Genomic DNA, 18,469 nt, shown 5'->3' on the forward strand with positions numbered 1-18,469 from the left:
CGTTTAAGTCTCCCAGACTCGGGTTTGTTTTTGTGACCTTACCATCGCTGCATGGGGGGTTTCTGTCTCTGCATCCTCGTTGCATCACTCCGGTCCGGTCGCTCCGTGGATGCTAACCTGAACTCCATTAATATTTGACCAGTGTTGGACTTTGAGCTGCACGAGTCCGACTGCACATTTCTTGGCTGTGAAACTAAATGATAATTTCATTTTTAAGAAGTCTCCTGACGATTTTGTAACTGATGCTTCAGAGATGCTGACGGGGATTCAACAGCAGAAACTTTTCATCTGATTCTAAATGATGTTTGCAGCTTTTAAAACTTTTACCAGGCTGGAATTTCTTGCTGGCATTTCCAGCTGCGTAGTAATCACGGCTGATGCCGGCTAATGAAGCTGCAGAAGGCGTAAACTAAAACCACAAACAAGACCACAAATATCACAGTATTCCTGTTTCAGGACTTTGAACAAAAAACTTCTTGTTCTTTGTGTTATTTCATAGCAAGAATTCCTTTTTAATTGCTCCCAAACTTTGCTAATTGTTGGTAAATAATATAAAAATAATGAAATGTAAAACTTGTAAGAATAAATTGAATGAAGGATTGTTTATGTGTCAGTTTTGTGATTAAAAAAAGGGAAACTCTCCATCACCTCCCGTCCTGTATCAGCTGGATTCGCTCCATCTCCGTCTGACCTCTGTGAAAAAGTGAGCAGATGGACGGAGGGATAAAAAAAATATGAGCTTAACAATTTCATCAACAGTCAGCAGAATAACATCAGTTCAACGGTGAATCAGTGCCCTGCTGGTAACTGTGATCAAAAACACTTTAGACACTAAAAACACTGTCAAATTAAAAGAATCTTCGGTAGATGGCTAGAAATGTTAAAAAGAAATGTTGCACAAAATAGATATTCTTACACTTGCTAATATGCACATTTTCAGTTTTTATAGAAAAAAACTCAATGTGCTGACTGTGCAGATCTTCTTCGTGTCGGGTTGAACGCGTGCGTGAAGCATCAAACCTTTTATTATCTGCAGCAACATGCCAGATATGAAGCATCGTCTGTCGTCACGGCAACAACGTTGTCATCGGTCAGAATCAGATGACGTACGTCCACGTTTTCTCCCGCCGGTCTGACGCGTTAAATGTTTTCAGAACCGATGAGCGAAGCAAAAACATGGACGTTAAATGCTGATATTTCACTTTCAATGTCGTGCCGGAGGTCAGAAATAATAACGAGTGGCCGCTGACTTCCTTCATTCTCCGCTGACATACCTTTTGAATTCAGCTGCAACGCCGAGGCAGAGAGCGAGAGAGGAACGTAAACAGGAAGACAGCAGGAAGCGGAGGAAATGAGAGCGGACGCCGCAATAATCAGAGACGGTGAACCTACAGACGGACGTTACAGGAATGAGAAGCGGACGGCCGGTCCTTCACGGTGATCCCACCGGATATTACAGGTTTTACAGGCATGCGGTTTCATCAGCGCGCAGGTGGAGATGAGATGGAGCTCCGAAGCCAGGTGGAGGTCGGGATGAAGACTTCTGAAGCCGATGTGGGATCACATTTTTCAGTTTCACGCGGTAAACCCCACAGAGAGGTGAAGAGGCAGCACCGGGACGTTTGAGGAGTCCTCCGGGTCACACGGACTGTTACATGATGAAAACGCAAAGCCGGCTACAGTAGAGTCTACTGTAGAGTAGAGTCTACTACAGACAGTAGACTCTACTGTCCCTGGTACCATCTCTCTTCTAGTCTTTCATGTTTTTAATACCAGAGAGGAGGATTTTACAAACATGCCAAGTTCAGGCTGGTGTTTCTCAACCATAAACTGGATATAAAAGAGTTCGTAGCTTCAGGTCTGTAAAATGGTTCCGATCCAGAAGTGTCTTCAGCTGCAATACCAGCGAGTGCCACTAGAGGTCGGCTCCAAAAAGCCTCCGGCTCCATAGACTCCCATTCAACTTCTCTCATCAAATCCAAAGTGAATAAAATGTGTCCATCAGTTATCTCGGTGTTGTTAGCTAAAGTCACTCCTTCTTCTTAGTTTTCTGGAGGTCCATCTGAAAATAATCCCTCATTCATTAGAAAAGAAGATTCAAGAAGACCTGTTTTTGGGGGCGTGTCTGTTTGATTGACAGGTATGTGGTGCAGTCAGGTTACAGCTATCGGTGGGCGGGACGTAGTATCGTCAGGTTTCCGATCAGATCAGTCAGATCCACTGCTGGCTCCTCCCCCAGCTCGTCCAAATATGGTCACTTCCTGCTCCAAACCGCTCCGAACTAGCAAAGATGGTGACGGACAGAATCTGAACTGGAGGATTCATAACGTTCACAAACCAACGATGACCTCAGTGTTGGTTGATACTTGTTTTCAACATAATATTTGTCGTACAGGTTTTCTTACCTTTATGATTTACGTTCATCCTGATTTACAATCGTTTGTCTTCTGTTTTTTTTTGTTCCTGGATGCATAAACTTGTTGGAAATTTGAATTTCTGGAGGTTATTTCATGCTTTTGGAAAAATTATTTGTTTCTTTGCACCCACAGACTTTTTAGAAACCTCAACAAAGTCTTTGTTAACAGCATCCAAATACACAGAGATATCGGCACAGATATTACGAGGTCTGTTTTTACATCCGTGTTATGTCGCGGTGCTGAATGACGTTCACAGTAAAGAGAGAAACACTAGAAACATAGATTTTAAAGAGTTAAACTGCGATACAGCGGGATGTCCTGCTTCAGCCGGAGGACTTTCCTTTAGTGCAGCAGTCAGCATTCTTCCTGCTGAATATGAATCCGGCAGCAGAGACAGTCGAAATGAGGCCGAAGAAAGCAAAGAAAACTCCTGCAGGCGTCCTCGTTCTGAATAAACGGAGATGTGGAGTCTGAGGAGCTCGAGGTTCACTCATGTTTTTATTTATGTGTTTCAGGGTCTTTTAAATTAAGCGAAATGCGTCATAAGCTCTTCCTGGTGTTTGAAACAGATTTTTATGTGGTGCGAGAGTTGATTTTATTTGCAGCTGTTGCACGCATGATCGCATTATGTAGGTCAAACTGACCGCGGGTCACATGATAAACAAAACTGCTGGCACGGTGTGTGTGTGTGTGTGTGTGTGTGTGTGTGTGTGTGTGTGTGTGTGTGTGTGTGTGTGTGTGTTTGGATTTGTGTGTTTAAAGACACTGTTTGTAGTGCAGTGTAACACAATTATAAATATCTAACAGCTGTTATGGTAAATGCAAAATCACTTCTGCAGTATTTGTACCATCGTTTCAATGCAAAATACTGTAAAATATTATTCCCTGCAGATGTTTCAAAATAAAAGCCAGCTATGCTTTTAATGTGAAACAGATGGAGGCGTGTCCTTTGCGCTGACTTGTGGGAGCTACAGTAAATAAAAACAACACATATATTTATTATAAATAATTATTAAAGTCCAACCTTCTCCACATGAAGACCCACATTTCCCCTTTTGTTTTGGTAAATAAAAGCTCCGCCCACTTTTTTACTATCCATTCAGCTCAAATGTTTGTAAACAAAAGAACTCCTTTTTTTGCTCTTGTGTTTACAAACATTACTTATGTAATTCAGCTTTGAAGGCGTCATAAACTATTAATAATGTTAAAAGAGGATGTGATGTGTGACCTTCGAAGACCTGTCAATCAGAATGATTTGAATTTCTGCAGCGGGACGACTTGTTTGGATTTTATTCGTACGTTATTTCGGTCGGACTTTGCTGATTCAAACTGCCACTGTGGTTTATCTTCATGTCTTCATTCAGTTTTATTATATATATGTATAAGTATTTCTTGCATCAAAAGAAGCAGAAACTAGAATTTATTTTGAAAATGAAAATGAGTCAGAAGTCATTTTAGCACAAACATAGAAATTTATTTCGGAAAAAAAAAAAAGGGAAATACATATCCGACACACACATACCTTCAAGTGAGACACACAACACTGGGGCACACACTTCATCTTCACAGTGACATCAGCAGAAGATTATTTATCCAAAAACAAGAAAAGAAATCTGGATTTCCAGCCACACATACTGTACACGCATCATCGAGAATTGCACTTGTGAGAAACAAGCAAAAAAACAACAACAACAAACCCATTCTGTCTTTACATCACTTCCTGTTTCACATACCGGAACCACACAGGTTTCCAAAAACTCTTCTTCTTCTTCTTCTTCTTCTTCTTCTTCTTCTTCCCCCGTTGGAGGCGACCAATCACGTGCAGCGTCTTTCTTCCATCGATAGCAGCTCGGTTCCTTAACAAACTCACCTCACAATTACATCATCACTCGGACACTTTTTCAACCAGACAAACGTGCGAAAAATAAAAATAAAAGAAGGACTCCACTTCTACAAATTAAGGCCGTTTTAAATCACGTGTGATTATTTTCTGTTACAAAGGTGCAAAAAAGTTTAGTGTGCATGTTCCATTAGAAATGAATCAGCTGTGTTTTTCTGCAGCAGAGAAGCACTTTGTCGCCATGCACTCCCCCTCCCCCTCCCTCTCCCTCCCCTCCTCCCCCCGGACTCTCCCCTTCAATATGAAGGACTAAATCAGCTTGCAGACATCACATTGAGAGGGAACAACTCAATCGGTTCACGTTGGACCGATGCGTCGGGTTTTTACGTGTGTTGTGGATCGAATGATTAGTCTGAGTTTTAGTGGGCGGGAACACCGAGAAAGGCACATGAATATTTTACAAAAAGAGAAACACGGTATGTCCCCCCCTTCCTCAATTGTTCATCGTCTCTACAGCCGCAAAAAAACTTGACAGTCATGTTTCTGTGGGCCTCCGCCGGCTAAGAGAAGCCGAGGTTGTTGGCTTCATGTTGGCTGAGACCCAGAGAGCAACGACCCCCCGGCGGATCGGCTCTGAGCGTCCCGTGAGTGTCCGTTATCTTATTCCAGTTGCCAGCTCAGCAAACATTCCCGCTGCTCTTCACCAGTAAGGCACCGTGTTATCGAGCTGACCCAAACTCTGCCAGCCGGGGAAGAGTCCGCTGGACATGCGCGGGCTGCCGAACTGATCGAACTCCAGCTCCAGCAGCTTCACGCCCCCGTTTTTGTGCTCGGTCGACTTCTTCTGCTCGACGGAGGCCGGCGGCACCGGAGCGCTCAGGTCCTCTCCGTTGCAGCCCACGTGCTTCAGGACGTAGTTGTTGCCGTCGTTATTGTCCCAGAAGCTCCGGCTCTGCACCTGGAAGCAGACGCAGAACTCGACCCGGTTTTGCGGAGGGATGTGGGCGGGCATCTCCAGGACGAAGGCGAAGGTGTCGGTGTCCTGGCAGCCGTACACGTTGTTCATGAAGGTGCACTCGACGTCGGTGAAACTGGCCCACGAGTCGAAGGTGACGCGCACCTGCACGGACTTCTCGAAGCCGACGTTCCGGACCTTGACGGTGCCGGTCAGCGAGCGCTCCTGCAGCGAGCAGTTCTCCAAACAGACCGAGTTCTGGATCAGGCGGTTCCGGAAGTCCAAGTAGTCGGCGGAGGGCTGCTTGAAGTCGAGCGCCAGGCTGCGGACGGAGCTGATCTTCAGGTCCATCGTGGCCGTCTCCAGGTCGCTCATGTCGAACTGCAGCTCCTCGGCGGTCCGCTTGCTCTGGTACGGCTCGTCGTCGAACTTGGAGAAGACGTGGATGGCGGTGAGCGACATGCCCTTGGTGTCGGCGAACACCACCTTCTTCTTGCCGTTCCAGCCCTCGCGGCCGCCGTCCTCCACGGCCTTCTGCTGGCTGCTGAGGCACGGCCGCAGCGGCTTGTAGAGCTGCTGGCCGCTGGACTGGTTGGCCCGGCTCTTGGCCCTCTGCAGGACCTCGTAGGAGCTGAGGAAGCCTCGGAGGGGAGGCGGGGAGTGGCTGATGTAGAACCTCATCGCCATATCCATCGGCATGACTGGGCCCGGCATAGCTGATGGACTGAAAGACCTCAGCACGCTGGAGGAGGAAGAGGAAGGAAAGAGACGGAGAGATTAGAAAAGTGCCAAAAAATAAAAACCAACTTCACTTTTTAGACTTTTTAAGTTCTGGTTTGATGAAAGTTTGTTGAAGTTTCAAAAAGGCTCGACCGTACAGAACAAATTTAAAATCAAAAGTAAAGTAAAACGTGCATTCAGTCTTCTTTTTAGACAAACTTCTTACCTCGCAGCACTCATGGAACAAAGAAAAGCAGCAGCCCGACCAGAGAAGAGCTTTTATAAAACCGTTCCCGTCCTTTTTGATTTTTCCTCTAGAAGTGCATACTGCGTCACTCCCCCTTCTCTTCCACCTCTCTTGCTCTCTTCCTGCCTCTGTAGTGCCGAGGTTTGCTCAGCACTGCCGGATTTCAACTGCCACATAGAGACAATTAGCATATTATGTCACATGATCCCACCGGCAGCCAATGAGAAGTCAGCGGGCCTCCCGGCCAGCCAATCGGCTGCGGTTGGAGCGGGCTGCGGGCCAGCTGATAGGGGGAGTGTCCGCCTGCATGGGACTCATGCTTGGGATGCCTGCAGCCTCTGAGGCTATTTGAGAACCATGATGGACCCCTGCTGGAGCTGCAGATTATATTCACATTACTCACTGCAGATGACTGAAGTTTATCATGACTTGGATTCCCACATGATTAATCACGTCTGAGTGATTAAAGCCATCATAGAAAGGGCTCCTGAGACACGTCAGAGGGATATAAATACTTTTTAACGCAATTTTAATTGAGCATAAATCCAAAAAATAGAAGTTTGTCTGAAATGTATTTCATAAAAGTGCTTTTTTGTGAGTTATATACTCCCAACTCGCACTCTTATTTTCCACAGTTCTCTAAAGTGTTTAATATTTCACTTTTTAAAAGGAATTTTAATGAAAAAGACAAACATTTTAAAAGTCGAGAGGCCTTTTAAAACCTGAGGAATAAATAAAATACTGAATGATGTCCTCTTTCGTCAGTGCAAATCAGACAGAAGATTACAATCCTTACTACCTTTTATAAACTTGCAGATTTTTCCTCTTCTTTGGCTTCAGTTGTTGCCATTTGACTTGCGAACATGTTGACAGAGAAGTTATTTTTAAAGTGTATTTGCTTCATTGATTTTTTTTTTTTTTAATTCTGGGTTAAACTTTATCCTCTCAAAAAGAAAAATAGTCACTCAGGACCTTTAACAACCGACAGAAGTGAGAGAAGTTCTCTTTTACTTATTCTAACTTTTAGAGTGAATTATTTTCTGTCACGCTGTCATATTATATTATATAACACCTCAAAGTTTTAATGGTACTTTCTGAGAGTTGAAAGCCTTGTTTGTGCCCCCTGCAGGCTAAACGACTCGACAACAAACCAGAAGCAGGAAACAATGAGGAGCTCCACGGTCTCTTTAATCAAATCAAATCCCGGTCAGTCATGTTTTAATATCGTATCACAGCTGCAACGAGACTCGGGCAGCTTCCTTATCTCTGCCAACCTGCAGGTCAGAGGTCAGGATCACTCGCCCCGATGTCTGAAACACTGAATCCTATAGACTTTAGACTGCACGCCATTTTCACATGCTCGTAAAGGCAACAGAGAGCTATTTATCACAGGCTGTATGAGTCAGCGAGGTCAATATCAGGATTGCATCAGAAAATAGATTTCTTTATATAGCTGCATCCTGCCAGCAGGGATGAAAATAAAAGGTTATCAAAGGTAAACTATAAAGATATTAAAACCCTGATTTCAGGAGGACAAAGACAGTAAATATTAGGTTTTATAAAGACGCCTGACCTTCTAGTTTCAATAAGAAACATAAAATGTCGAGTAAAATGTGTGTTTTTTAGCATATTTTTATTTTAAAGACACGTGAAGAAGTTCATTTAATGCTTTTGGTTGAAGTCTGGTGGACATGCGGATCTCCTCTTTTGTCTCTCATCTGGTCATGCAACGTTCATGTGGTCACGATTTCAAAGTAACCCGAGCAACCGAAAGTCAAACGAGGCTGCAGCTGATCTGATACAACAAAGGTTACATCAACTGATTTATGAAAAGGGAACGAGAGGCAGCAGCAGCTCTGCAGAGTGTTTCTGTTACAGGATGCTGCAGCTTCATGGTCATCGATGTTTCTTAGAAACAAAGTTGTTCAAGAAATTTACAAAAAACAACAAGAAACAGCTGCTGCACAACTTATTATAACTTATTATAACATATTATAACATATTATAACTTATTATAACGTATTATAACATATTATAACTTATTATAACATATTATAACTTATTATAACATATTATAACATATTATAACTTATTATAACTTATTATAACATTATGACTTATTATAACTTATTATAACATAGCATAACTTATTATAACATTATGACTTATTATAACTTATTATAACTTATTATAACACATTATGACTTATTATAACTTATTATAACATATCATAACTTATTATAACATATTATGACTTATTATAACTTATTATAACTCATTATAACATATCATAACTTATTATAACATATTATAACTTATTATAACATATAATTTATTATAACTTATTATAACATATTATAACATATTATAACTTATTATAACTTATTATAACATATCATAACTTATTATAACATATTAATAGCATGCAAGACAAACAATCCATGCAATTATTTTATTTATTATGTAATCAGCTCGTTTCAGTCCATGAAATGTCTCATTACTGTTTCACACAGTCTCCTTCATGTTTGTCCACCTCCCTCCACCCACTTCCCACCTCCTCCCTCCACCCACCTCATTTATCCAGAGGGGGAGGGGAGGGGAGGAGGGCTTGAGTCCCTGCACGTACCGGGCAAAAGGCAGGTAAACACAGACGCTGTGCCCTCAGGAGTGACATTAATCATTAATATTTATTATAGTACAAATTGTAAAAATAAACTGTTCTATAAAACCCAGTAAACAGAAGACAGCTCCATAAACAGTGAAACAACATTTGTACAATTATTTTTCTATTGTCAAGAAGACGATACATTTCTCAGAATAATATTCAGAAGGATAATCAGGAGAAGAAAGAAATTAAAAACAGTTATTTCAAGGGTTTTTGTGGATCTTGTTTTTTTACTGTTTTTTTTAATGCAAAATCGTGTATTTCTTCTTACTATGTTTTTTTTCATGTGATATTTATCTGGCAACTATAAATATAGAAGTTACTTTGCAGATATGGATCTTATACAAAATGTAACATTTTTGTTAAATTAACTGCGAAGTGAAAATGTCATTTAAGAAATTAAAAAATACTTTTAAAATGCATATTTACAAAAAGACATTCTGATAATACTTTTTAGCTTCTTCTGCTGAAGTTAGGATTCAGGGATTTTACTTTGCAGTATTACATGATGAAATCTATCAAAGTACATCGAGTTCCACTTTATCAGACCAGTAAGAGTACGTTTATTTAAGGATTTGGGAATCAATTGTGGGGAAAACCGTCTCTGTACAAACATGACAGTAAATCTCAGTCTGTCTGTAAACGTCGTCATTACAACAGAAATCTGTCAAATGCGACGACGGCAGGAAACTTTAGGTGACAGACGGACGGACGGACGGACGGACGGAGAGACCTTCTGGCCCCTGGGTGAGTTCCCAGGCAGCCAGTTGGCACGGTTACCGTTCACGTAGCAACCGTTGCAGACAAAAGGGATCAGGAGAGGCCATCGGGCGCGGTGATTGGTCGACAGCCGTCACAAGACCTGCATTTCTCGTAAGATGCTGACAGCTCTGAAGAAATGTTTGACAGCTGAGATCCAGCAGAGCTGCAGCTTCACCTCAGACATACCTGCATGAGAGGTGGTATTTTATTTTGAAAGGGAAGTCGGTCAAATGGTTTTAAATGGTTGTTTTAAAGTCTCTGATGGGGTTTAAGAACATTTTAAATTCAGCTCAGCGTGAAAAAGCCGATGACAACTTCAAATTGTGTGTGCTGATCTTTATAGTTGTTGAGAATACAACTAAAATCCTGCACACATGATCACTTTTTTAAAACAAATCAGCAGCTATTGTTCATTAATACGGTGAGATTTATATCAGAAACAACTTATTCTTGAACTGAAACCAGTGAATGAGAGATCGCTCTGCTGCAGTGTCAAGGTGCAGGTTCATATTTGTGCTGATTTGCCCACATTAAATACTGATTGTAAAGGAAACAGGACCTAAACGGGAGCCCTGAGGAACTCCTACAGTTCAGTTCAACACTTCCTCAGTCACATGTTGACTTCCTGTTTGTTTCAGATTTTCCGTATTTATTTCTTGGATTTGCTGCTTCACGTTAAAATCAATCAAAGTGCATCAGGACGAGGATGTTCAAGGCTCCTGCAGGGAAATTATTTTTTTACAAAATGACAACATCGCTTCAGTAACACTGCTCATTGATTGGTCAGCTGATCTGATTCAGAGCTAGACGACTTTATTGATCCAAAGAAGGCCAACTGATTTGCAACACCAAGTACACACACAACTTTGAACGGAGCAGCAGGATCTAAAAATAAGTTATAATAAGTTATAGATAAAAAATAATAAGTTGTAGTCCATACAAGTAACCAAATTACGATGTGAAAGAGTGCCTCAGTTATTTAAAATGCCCGTCGTCAGCATTTAGTAGCCAGATAGCAGAAGGGATGAAGGACTTTAACCCTCCTGTTGTCCTCGGGTCAAGATGACCTGCAGCTGTGTTCAACCAAGTTCTATTATATTTTCATATTTTTTGGGATCATTGGTGACAAGAAGGCTGTGAGTGTTTCTTTAAAGAATGATGACCAATGATCCCAAAAAATATAAAAATATAGAAATAAAATAGAACTTGGTTGAACACAGCTGCGGGTCATTTTGACCCGAGGACAACACGAGGGTTAAAGTACTCATATGTTTTCTTCACAGACTGAATATAAAAGAGTTCGTAGCTTCAGGTCTGTAAAATGGTTCCGATCCAGAAGTGTCTTCAGCTGCAATACCAGCGAGTGCCACTAGAGGTCGGCTCCAAAAAGCCTCCGGCTCCATAGACTCCCATTCAACTTCTCTCATCAAATCCAAAGTGAATAAAATGTGTCCATCAGTTATCTCGGTGTTGTTAGCTAAAGTCACTCCTTCTTCTTAGTTTTCTGGAGGTCCATCTGAAAATAATAATGTTTTTAAAAAAAATTCTGTTATTATCTGAGTAGTTAAAGATGTCGATTGTCAAAAACCAAGTTCAACCTGAAGAGGTTGAAATGTCAAAAGATTCAATCGTTGTGTAAACATGAACCTTAAATCTGACCTCTGACCTGAGACACCGTTTTCAGCTTTTCTGATGACTCTGCATGAAAATGGGTTCATTTTAAAGGCTATTGCAGATTGTTTTTTTGTTTTTTTTCAGTATGGTCTGCTTTTCCAGGGTTTATTGCTGGATGTTAATGGTCAACCAACTTTTCAACTTTATTACATTTCTTTCCAGGGGTTATTTCTAATGCTGAAACATCATGCACAACCTTTTCTGGGATAAAATGATAATATTCATACCATGATAATGATGGGTTACTGAGATTTTTACATATAAATTTGGATTTATTTTTTTTAAATTTTTTTTTCTCTCCATCATATAAGGGATCTAAGAGGTATAGATTTATATCAGCAGCTGTTTCCATCCTGCTTCACATTTATTTTTTGACTTTTTCCACATTAAAACATGATTAAAATGTAAAATAAACTGTAGCTGAGAGACCTGGGTAATAATAAAGACGAGGTATGGTGCTCTGAAATTTGCTCCCTGAACAATACACCGTGTTCCCGCTCCACATATCTCAACGACAGAAATAGAAACGGACTTTAGCATTAAGATCTACTGGAGACAGAGCCGGCGCATCAAGTGGGTCAGATAGCAACATGGCCGACATCAGCGGACGGCCAAGTGGGACGATGTGTTTGACGTCATTACATGGCAGAAATATTTCAGGAGAACATTGGATGTCACGTTTTAATTGCAGGTTATAACCAATGTAGCCCACCAATGAGCCACCGAGCAAATTAATCTGCACCAGAACAGAAGCCAAATACATGTTTGAGCGCTTCTTTGAGCAGTTTGGTTGTGAAGGCAGAAATAAAAAGGTAAAAAACCTCATTCAGTTATTTAATCTGGTGACTGACAGCCAGGAAGGAAACGAAGACATGTATTTTTATATTTTAACTCTATTTGTGGGTCATTTTATTCATCTGATCTGTTCTTATGTATTTGATTTCTTTTATATATTTTTAAATGTTCCTTTATATGTGAATCACTGCATGTAGTTTTCTTGCTGTGAAGCACTTTGAGCTGCATTTCTTGTATGAAAAGGTGCTCTACAAATAAAGCACCAAACAAACTCCTGCACGGGCTGGACAGTCCCTCTGCAGCTCCCTCTGGTGGATGGTACAGGACATGCACTTCCGCATTGACAAAAAAAACCAAAAAAAAACCCAACTCGTATTAAATTGTCTTGTTTCATCGGTTCTGTTTATTTTTGTAATGATGGATTCAGTAACTGGTTGATAGTACATCTGAAAAATTACGGTTCGAAAATAACATTTAAGGTCAGACAAGCAAACAGGTTAAAGGTCGGGTAGTGACGTCACCACACACACACACATAGGCGCAGCAGGATTAACAACATCAAAAAAAGTGACAGCGGGATGACGGACGATGTCCCGGCAAGGATGAAACTGTTCGCCGGTAAGAAAGCGGGGGAACTAACGGGAGCTAACGGGAGCTAACGGCGGCTAACGGGAGCTAACGGGAACTAACGGGAACTAATGGCAGCTAACGGGGGCTAACGGGAACTAACGGGAACTAACGGCAGCTAACGTTAATTGAGCAAAAGGAAAACAGCCAGCTAATGCTAACAGACGTTCGTGCGTTTGTTTGTTTGTTTGTTTGTTTGTTTGTTTGTTTGTTTGTTTAGCAGCTGCAGTTCAAGGTGCTTTCTGACATCACTGCCTCTTAGAAGTCGTTGCTGCTCAGTACCAGAACAAGGGCCTGCTAGCCCGTCAGAGAGGGAGGAGGCTGAAATAACTCAAATTCCTCTTCAGGTTTCAAACTTTTCAGACGTTGAACACCACTTTTATGTGGTTGGTATTGTTGACCTGCTAACTGTCCCCCTGTCCCTCCTAAAAACAGAGGACCAGAAGGTGGTCTCTGAGGAAACAGCTGCTGGTGTTTGTGTAGATTTTAGGGATTTATTTTTCATCACCTGCTCAGTGAGTCGATCAAAGTGTTTGTTGGTCGAGGTATTTGGTGAATGTGGTTTCTCTTACAGGAGTATTATTTCTCTCAGACAAACACGAGTCCCTCAAAGGATTACAACCTATTTTTTGTTCCATGTTTTTGATCACCAGCAGAAATGAAAGTTTCTTTGACTTCTCTGGACTAATGACATGAATGCTTTGCACATGCATTCACGAAGTAGATTATTCATGTGCTGAACATGAGACAAACTCTTTGGTGTTGATCCAATTTAAAAACATCCCAATTGAATTGAATTCATCTCCTCCTCCGGTATTTGTGCGGGTCCAGATGAATCTGCTCGGTGCCCTGCGGTCCTGACGTTAATGTTAAATATAACCTCCAGTGTTGTCCTGTGATATTTCTGTCATCTGATGCCAGTCAGACGTCCCACTGAGCTCGTCCCTCTCGTCCCACTGAGCTCGTCCCTCTCGTCCCACTGAGCTCGTCCCTCTCGTCCCACTGAGCTCGTCCCTCTCGTCCCACTGAGCTCGTCCCTCTCGGACCGGCTGGATGTGTCTGCTCTGTGTTACGTAACAGGAAGTTCCCACACTGAACTACAAGAGCTAAACTAACATTAACACTGATGGGATTTTTCATTTTAAGTGGCACCCAAACAAAAAAAACCACCAGAAACCCTCCGGAGTTTCACACAATAGTCTTCATCCAGTTTTTATTTAAGCTGCAGCTTAAATGAGATGAAGCAGGTAAACGGATGAAAACCGATTTCGCGTTGTCTTCAGCGAACCTGACGAGACGCACCGTCCTCAATTCAGCCGAGATGTTTTATGACCTCTGAAATGTTCTTCTAGCTCCATTGTTTGGCTGTGAGGAGGATCACGGCCGGCCTCATGTAACCCCGGACACGCCTCCGAGCCTCCGGGCCTCCGAGCCTCCGCACGGCACAACAAACACATCTTTTATGTCGCGTGCAGGATTTCAGATTTCAGCGGAGCAACGAGAAACAAACACGAAGCATCCGCGAGCTCAACCTGAACTTTGTCCAACTGGAGACGACAGCTGAACATCACAGTTCTGTCATAATTAAAACCATTAACCTGCTGCAGACTGTTTATGTGACAGGAGGTCCCTGCAGCGACCCTCAAACACCAAATTCTGGAATAAAAAAAAAGCCTCGTCCGGTCTGTTTGTTTCATATTGAAGATCCCGACTGAACAGTTGTATTGTTGTTGAACTCGGTTGTGTGTTTGCAGAAATCCAACACTGCCTCCTGCTGCTGTCGCTCTGACCTGTCAAAGGTTTGAAAGCTCTGAAAGCGCTTGTTGGTGTTTCTTTCCTGGTTTTGTTTTTTTTACTTCATGTCAAAGTTCAGGTTTTAGATTTATTCTCCTCTTGTCTCGATCCTCTGGAAATATTCTGAAAAGGTTTATTAGTCTTGAGGCTGTTTTTTTTGCAAGTTGTGTTTTTATCGCGCTTGAATGGGACAAGAATGTGAACATGTTGTTATGAAGTCGGCTGTATTTTTAAATTCTGGAGCCGTCGAACTTGATGTTGTCAGAAGACTCGTGGAGGTGTGATCTGTCCCGTCGGATCAACCAGCCACCAGAAAGACGCCCTTCGTGTGTTGTTGCGTCTTGAAAAAAAACAAAGAAAAAAAAAAGCCTGTTTAATGAGGCAGAATGAGCGAAAACACCTGCGCAGGTATTCTGAACGGTTAACGAGCTCCGGAGAGATGACTGATGAATGACAGGAACTCACATGTTTATCACTTTCTCACACTCAGCTGTGGTTCTCATGATTGTAAAGTCATGTTACTGTGACAACTGCACTTTCAAAATAAAAGCAACACGAGGGGCCGTGACTCTGCAGAGTTGCAGCAGCTTTTTTTTTTAGCCGTCGCAGATCTGCAGCCTTCAAGAAATATGACGTGTAGAAGTAAAGAAGAGCGCTCTGCCAGGCACATCCTAAAACAGGCAGATAAATGCAAACAGGCTGTTTACAGTCTGCAAAATAAAGATGCCTCTCATTGGGAGAGGATTATATCAATTCACTTCTTTCAAATTTCCACAAAATTATAATCATATAACAGCAGCTGCAGATTACGCCCATGTTGTTTTATAAACATGAGATGTTAAACTACATTTTAAAGAAATTTATGTCAAAGTAAAATATTGATAACAAATTTTTAATTATAATCCAATTTGTTGAAGATGAGGATCTCATCTGAGCTACAACTGAGCCACTGATGCCAAAACACCTTCTAACTCGTTGTTGACATCATTTACCGTCATTTTAAGTTTGACTTTGTCGTCTTGTTGCACTTTCTTCTTTTTCTGTATTGGTCATCATGAGTCAGCCAACTTCGAATTTTTGCGTAGTGGATGAATTTTAATTTAAATTTTTATTGGCTTTTATTCAGTGTAACGTGGATGGAGACCTGACCAGTAAGAGTTTTGACTTATTGAATAGAAAAGCCTTCTTCAGTGCAGTGTGACACGTATGCAGTATTATCTATTGTCCATTTATATATTGGAGCATTTTCAAACACACACTTGTCCTCTTGTGGGACACTGCAGCACACACACACACACACACACACACACACACACACACACACACACACACACACACACCTGCGGCCCAGCTGGTCTTGAAATAGCCAGACGTCCACGGCCGCGCTGTAACCTGACTGATGTTTCACTGATGATGCAGCTTCTGTAAATATTGTGGCGTGAGCGGGAAATAGTCCAGCGGTCATTCCAGTCCAAACAGTCAACAAGACCGAGTTTATAAACCCGTATTTGTAGTTAATTTAACTGCTGTTAAACCCACAGACTGGATATAAAAAGAGTTCATAGCTTCCAAGTCTGAAAAATTAGGCAGCTGCAATACCAGCGAGTGCCACTAGAGGTCGGCTCCAAAAAGCCTCCGGCTCCATAGACTCCCATTCAACTTCTCTCATCAAATCCAAAGTGAATAAAATGTGTCCATCAGTTATCTCGGTGTTGTTAGCTAAAGTCACTCCTTCTTCTTAGTTTTCTGGAGGTCCATCTGAAAATAATCCCTCATTCATTAGAAAAGAAGATTCAAGAAGACCTGTTTTTGGGGGCGTGTCTGTTTGATTGACAGGCCTGTGGTGCAGTCAGGTTACAGCTATCGGTGGGCGGGACGTAGTATCGTCAGGTTTCCAATCAGATCTCAATAAACCCTTTTTATTTTGTTATTACTTCACCATCAGGACAGACTTTCCATTTCCATCTCATGATTTTATTTTCTAGTCTGTATAACAAATATGTTAACTTCATCTGAGGACTTTTAATTTAGATTTTTCTTATCAGCTTCAGAAGTCATCTTTTCCTTCTCCACAACATCACAGAGGGAAACATCCTCCTGTTTTATTAAATCTGCTGCTCATAAAATATGACGCATTGTTAGTGAGCGTTATGTAAACACAGTTTGACAGGTTACAACATGAATTTTACACATTAACAGCTGATCGTACAGGATGTCAGTTTCTCCTGTATGAGAAGAATGTACCTGCAGGCATGCAGTACAAACATGAGGATTTGTTTTAAGCACTCCCCCTTGAATTCCTCTTCCTCCATCTTTTTATTGCACATACTTCTCGTATCTCAATTTTTTTTGTTTTGTTTTACTGCTCTGATCCAACAGTGACCTCTGGTGGTGAAACCTGACCTCCGCAGGCATCAATTGTTAAGTTAGATCAAGATTACCTCAGTTTTAATTTATGCATGCAGTAATATCTGTCATGAACATTCATGAGAGCAGGTTTTTATCTTAGTTCAGGTGCTCAAGGCTTCATTTTTTATTTCTAGATTTTAACATCTAACTCGTAAACATCTTGACTCTGTCAGTGTTGTCTCTTAATAACAACTTCCTAACTTAATATCTGGTAAAGATTATGGCTTTTATGGATCTTTTTCTCTGAGAATTGGTTTGGGTTGTGGTGAACGGAAGAAATGTACTCGCTCTGAAATCGATGTGAAAACGTTCCCACCTGCCTGGTGCTCTTGAACGCACCATTTTGTTATTCTGACAGCAGAAATCGAGCAGAGTGGTTAAGTTGCCTGTTTTGTGAACGCTCTCAACTACAAAGTGGGATTTTCCCAAATGGGAATTTTCTAATTTCCCAGCTGCCTAAAGGAAAGATAAGCTGTGTTCTTATTGTCCATTATGTACTTAAATAGTGACGGTGGGTGAAAACCTGGAGATGGTTTTAGTTCCATGAAGTGTCCCATCATTAATACACCAGTACTTGTCCTTTAACGTCTGCAGTGAAAAAGCTGAGGACAATTGACTTATGTTTTGCAGTTACCAACATCTTCCAGCAGGGGGCGGCAGACACCTGCTGGATTTGGGACTGAAAGTGATGCAGCTTTAAAGTTAGGGATGGAGGAAGATGAGAAGCTGCAGCTCTTAATCTTTTTCTACCAAACATGATGGATGGAAACAGACCTGTGATGTCATGTTTAGTTCAGAAGAAAAGCAGCAGCAGAAATGATGAAATCTCCCATTAAATTTAGAGAGCTGCTCATAAACTCTCACTTCACTGACTTACTGATAAAAAAATAGTCATCGGTTTACATCATACATGACATAGTAGGCTGTCAACAATAAGACGCTTTAATTTTACAACCCCTGCTTCCAGAAAAGTTGTGACGCTGTTTAAAATGTAAATAAAAACAGATTGTGATGATTTGTAAACATATATAATAGAAGATAGAAAAAAAGACACCATTGATTGGTTTTTGGAAGAAAATAAATGCTAATTTTGAATTTGATGGCAGCAACACGATTCACCAACATTGGGACAGGTGCATGTTCACCACTGTGTTGCATCATCTCTTGTTTTAACAACACTCTGTAAACGTCTGGGGACGGAGGAGACCAGTCCACCGCTCCCAGCTAGCAAAGATGGAGGCGGACAGAATCTGAAGCTTCATCACGTTCACGAACCAGCGATGACATCACGGCTTGGCTGTAGCTCACAAATTCCTGAGTGTTCAGATGAGAGAGGTTGTCGGTTCAACTCCTTTCTGTAGTTTGAAATACAACAAGCAGTTGTGATGCAACTAGATGCTCCATTTTAACCGAATCTGTGTTTGGAGCGCTGAAAGACTTGCGGAGGAATCTGTTTCCCAGAAGGTTTCGGTGACTTCATCGTGAGGCTCTAGGGACCCTTTGGGTCTGTTGTTGGAGGTGTCTGCCTGCAATCACCAGGGGGGAGGGAGGGAGAGGGAGGGAG

General features: G+C 41.6%; 1 protein-coding gene across 1 annotated transcript; it reads right to left on the reverse strand.

Annotated features, from left to right (window-relative positions):
* Nucleotides 1-3,877: 3,877 nt before the first annotated feature.
* On the reverse strand, nucleotides 3,878-6,327 carry ppp1r3cb (protein phosphatase 1, regulatory subunit 3Cb). The gene is made up of 2 exons (XM_069709297.1): nucleotides 6,159-6,327; nucleotides 3,878-5,954 (listed from the first exon to the last, which is right to left on the reverse strand). Exons 1-2 carry the CDS (start codon nucleotides 6,170-6,172, stop codon nucleotides 4,958-4,960), a joined length of 1,011 nt encoding a protein of 336 aa, XP_069565398.1. The 5' UTR covers nucleotides 6,173-6,327; the 3' UTR covers nucleotides 3,878-4,957.
* Nucleotides 6,328-18,469: the final 12,142 nt, after the last annotated feature.

The sequence above is a fragment of the Brachyistius frenatus genome, unplaced genomic scaffold (assembly GCF_029030835.1).
Source record: "Brachyistius frenatus isolate BFR_SWC_R1_liver_20210118 unplaced genomic scaffold, ASM2903083v1 Contig_82, whole genome shotgun sequence".
Classification (NCBI taxonomy): domain Eukaryota; kingdom Metazoa; phylum Chordata; class Actinopteri; family Embiotocidae; genus Brachyistius; species Brachyistius frenatus.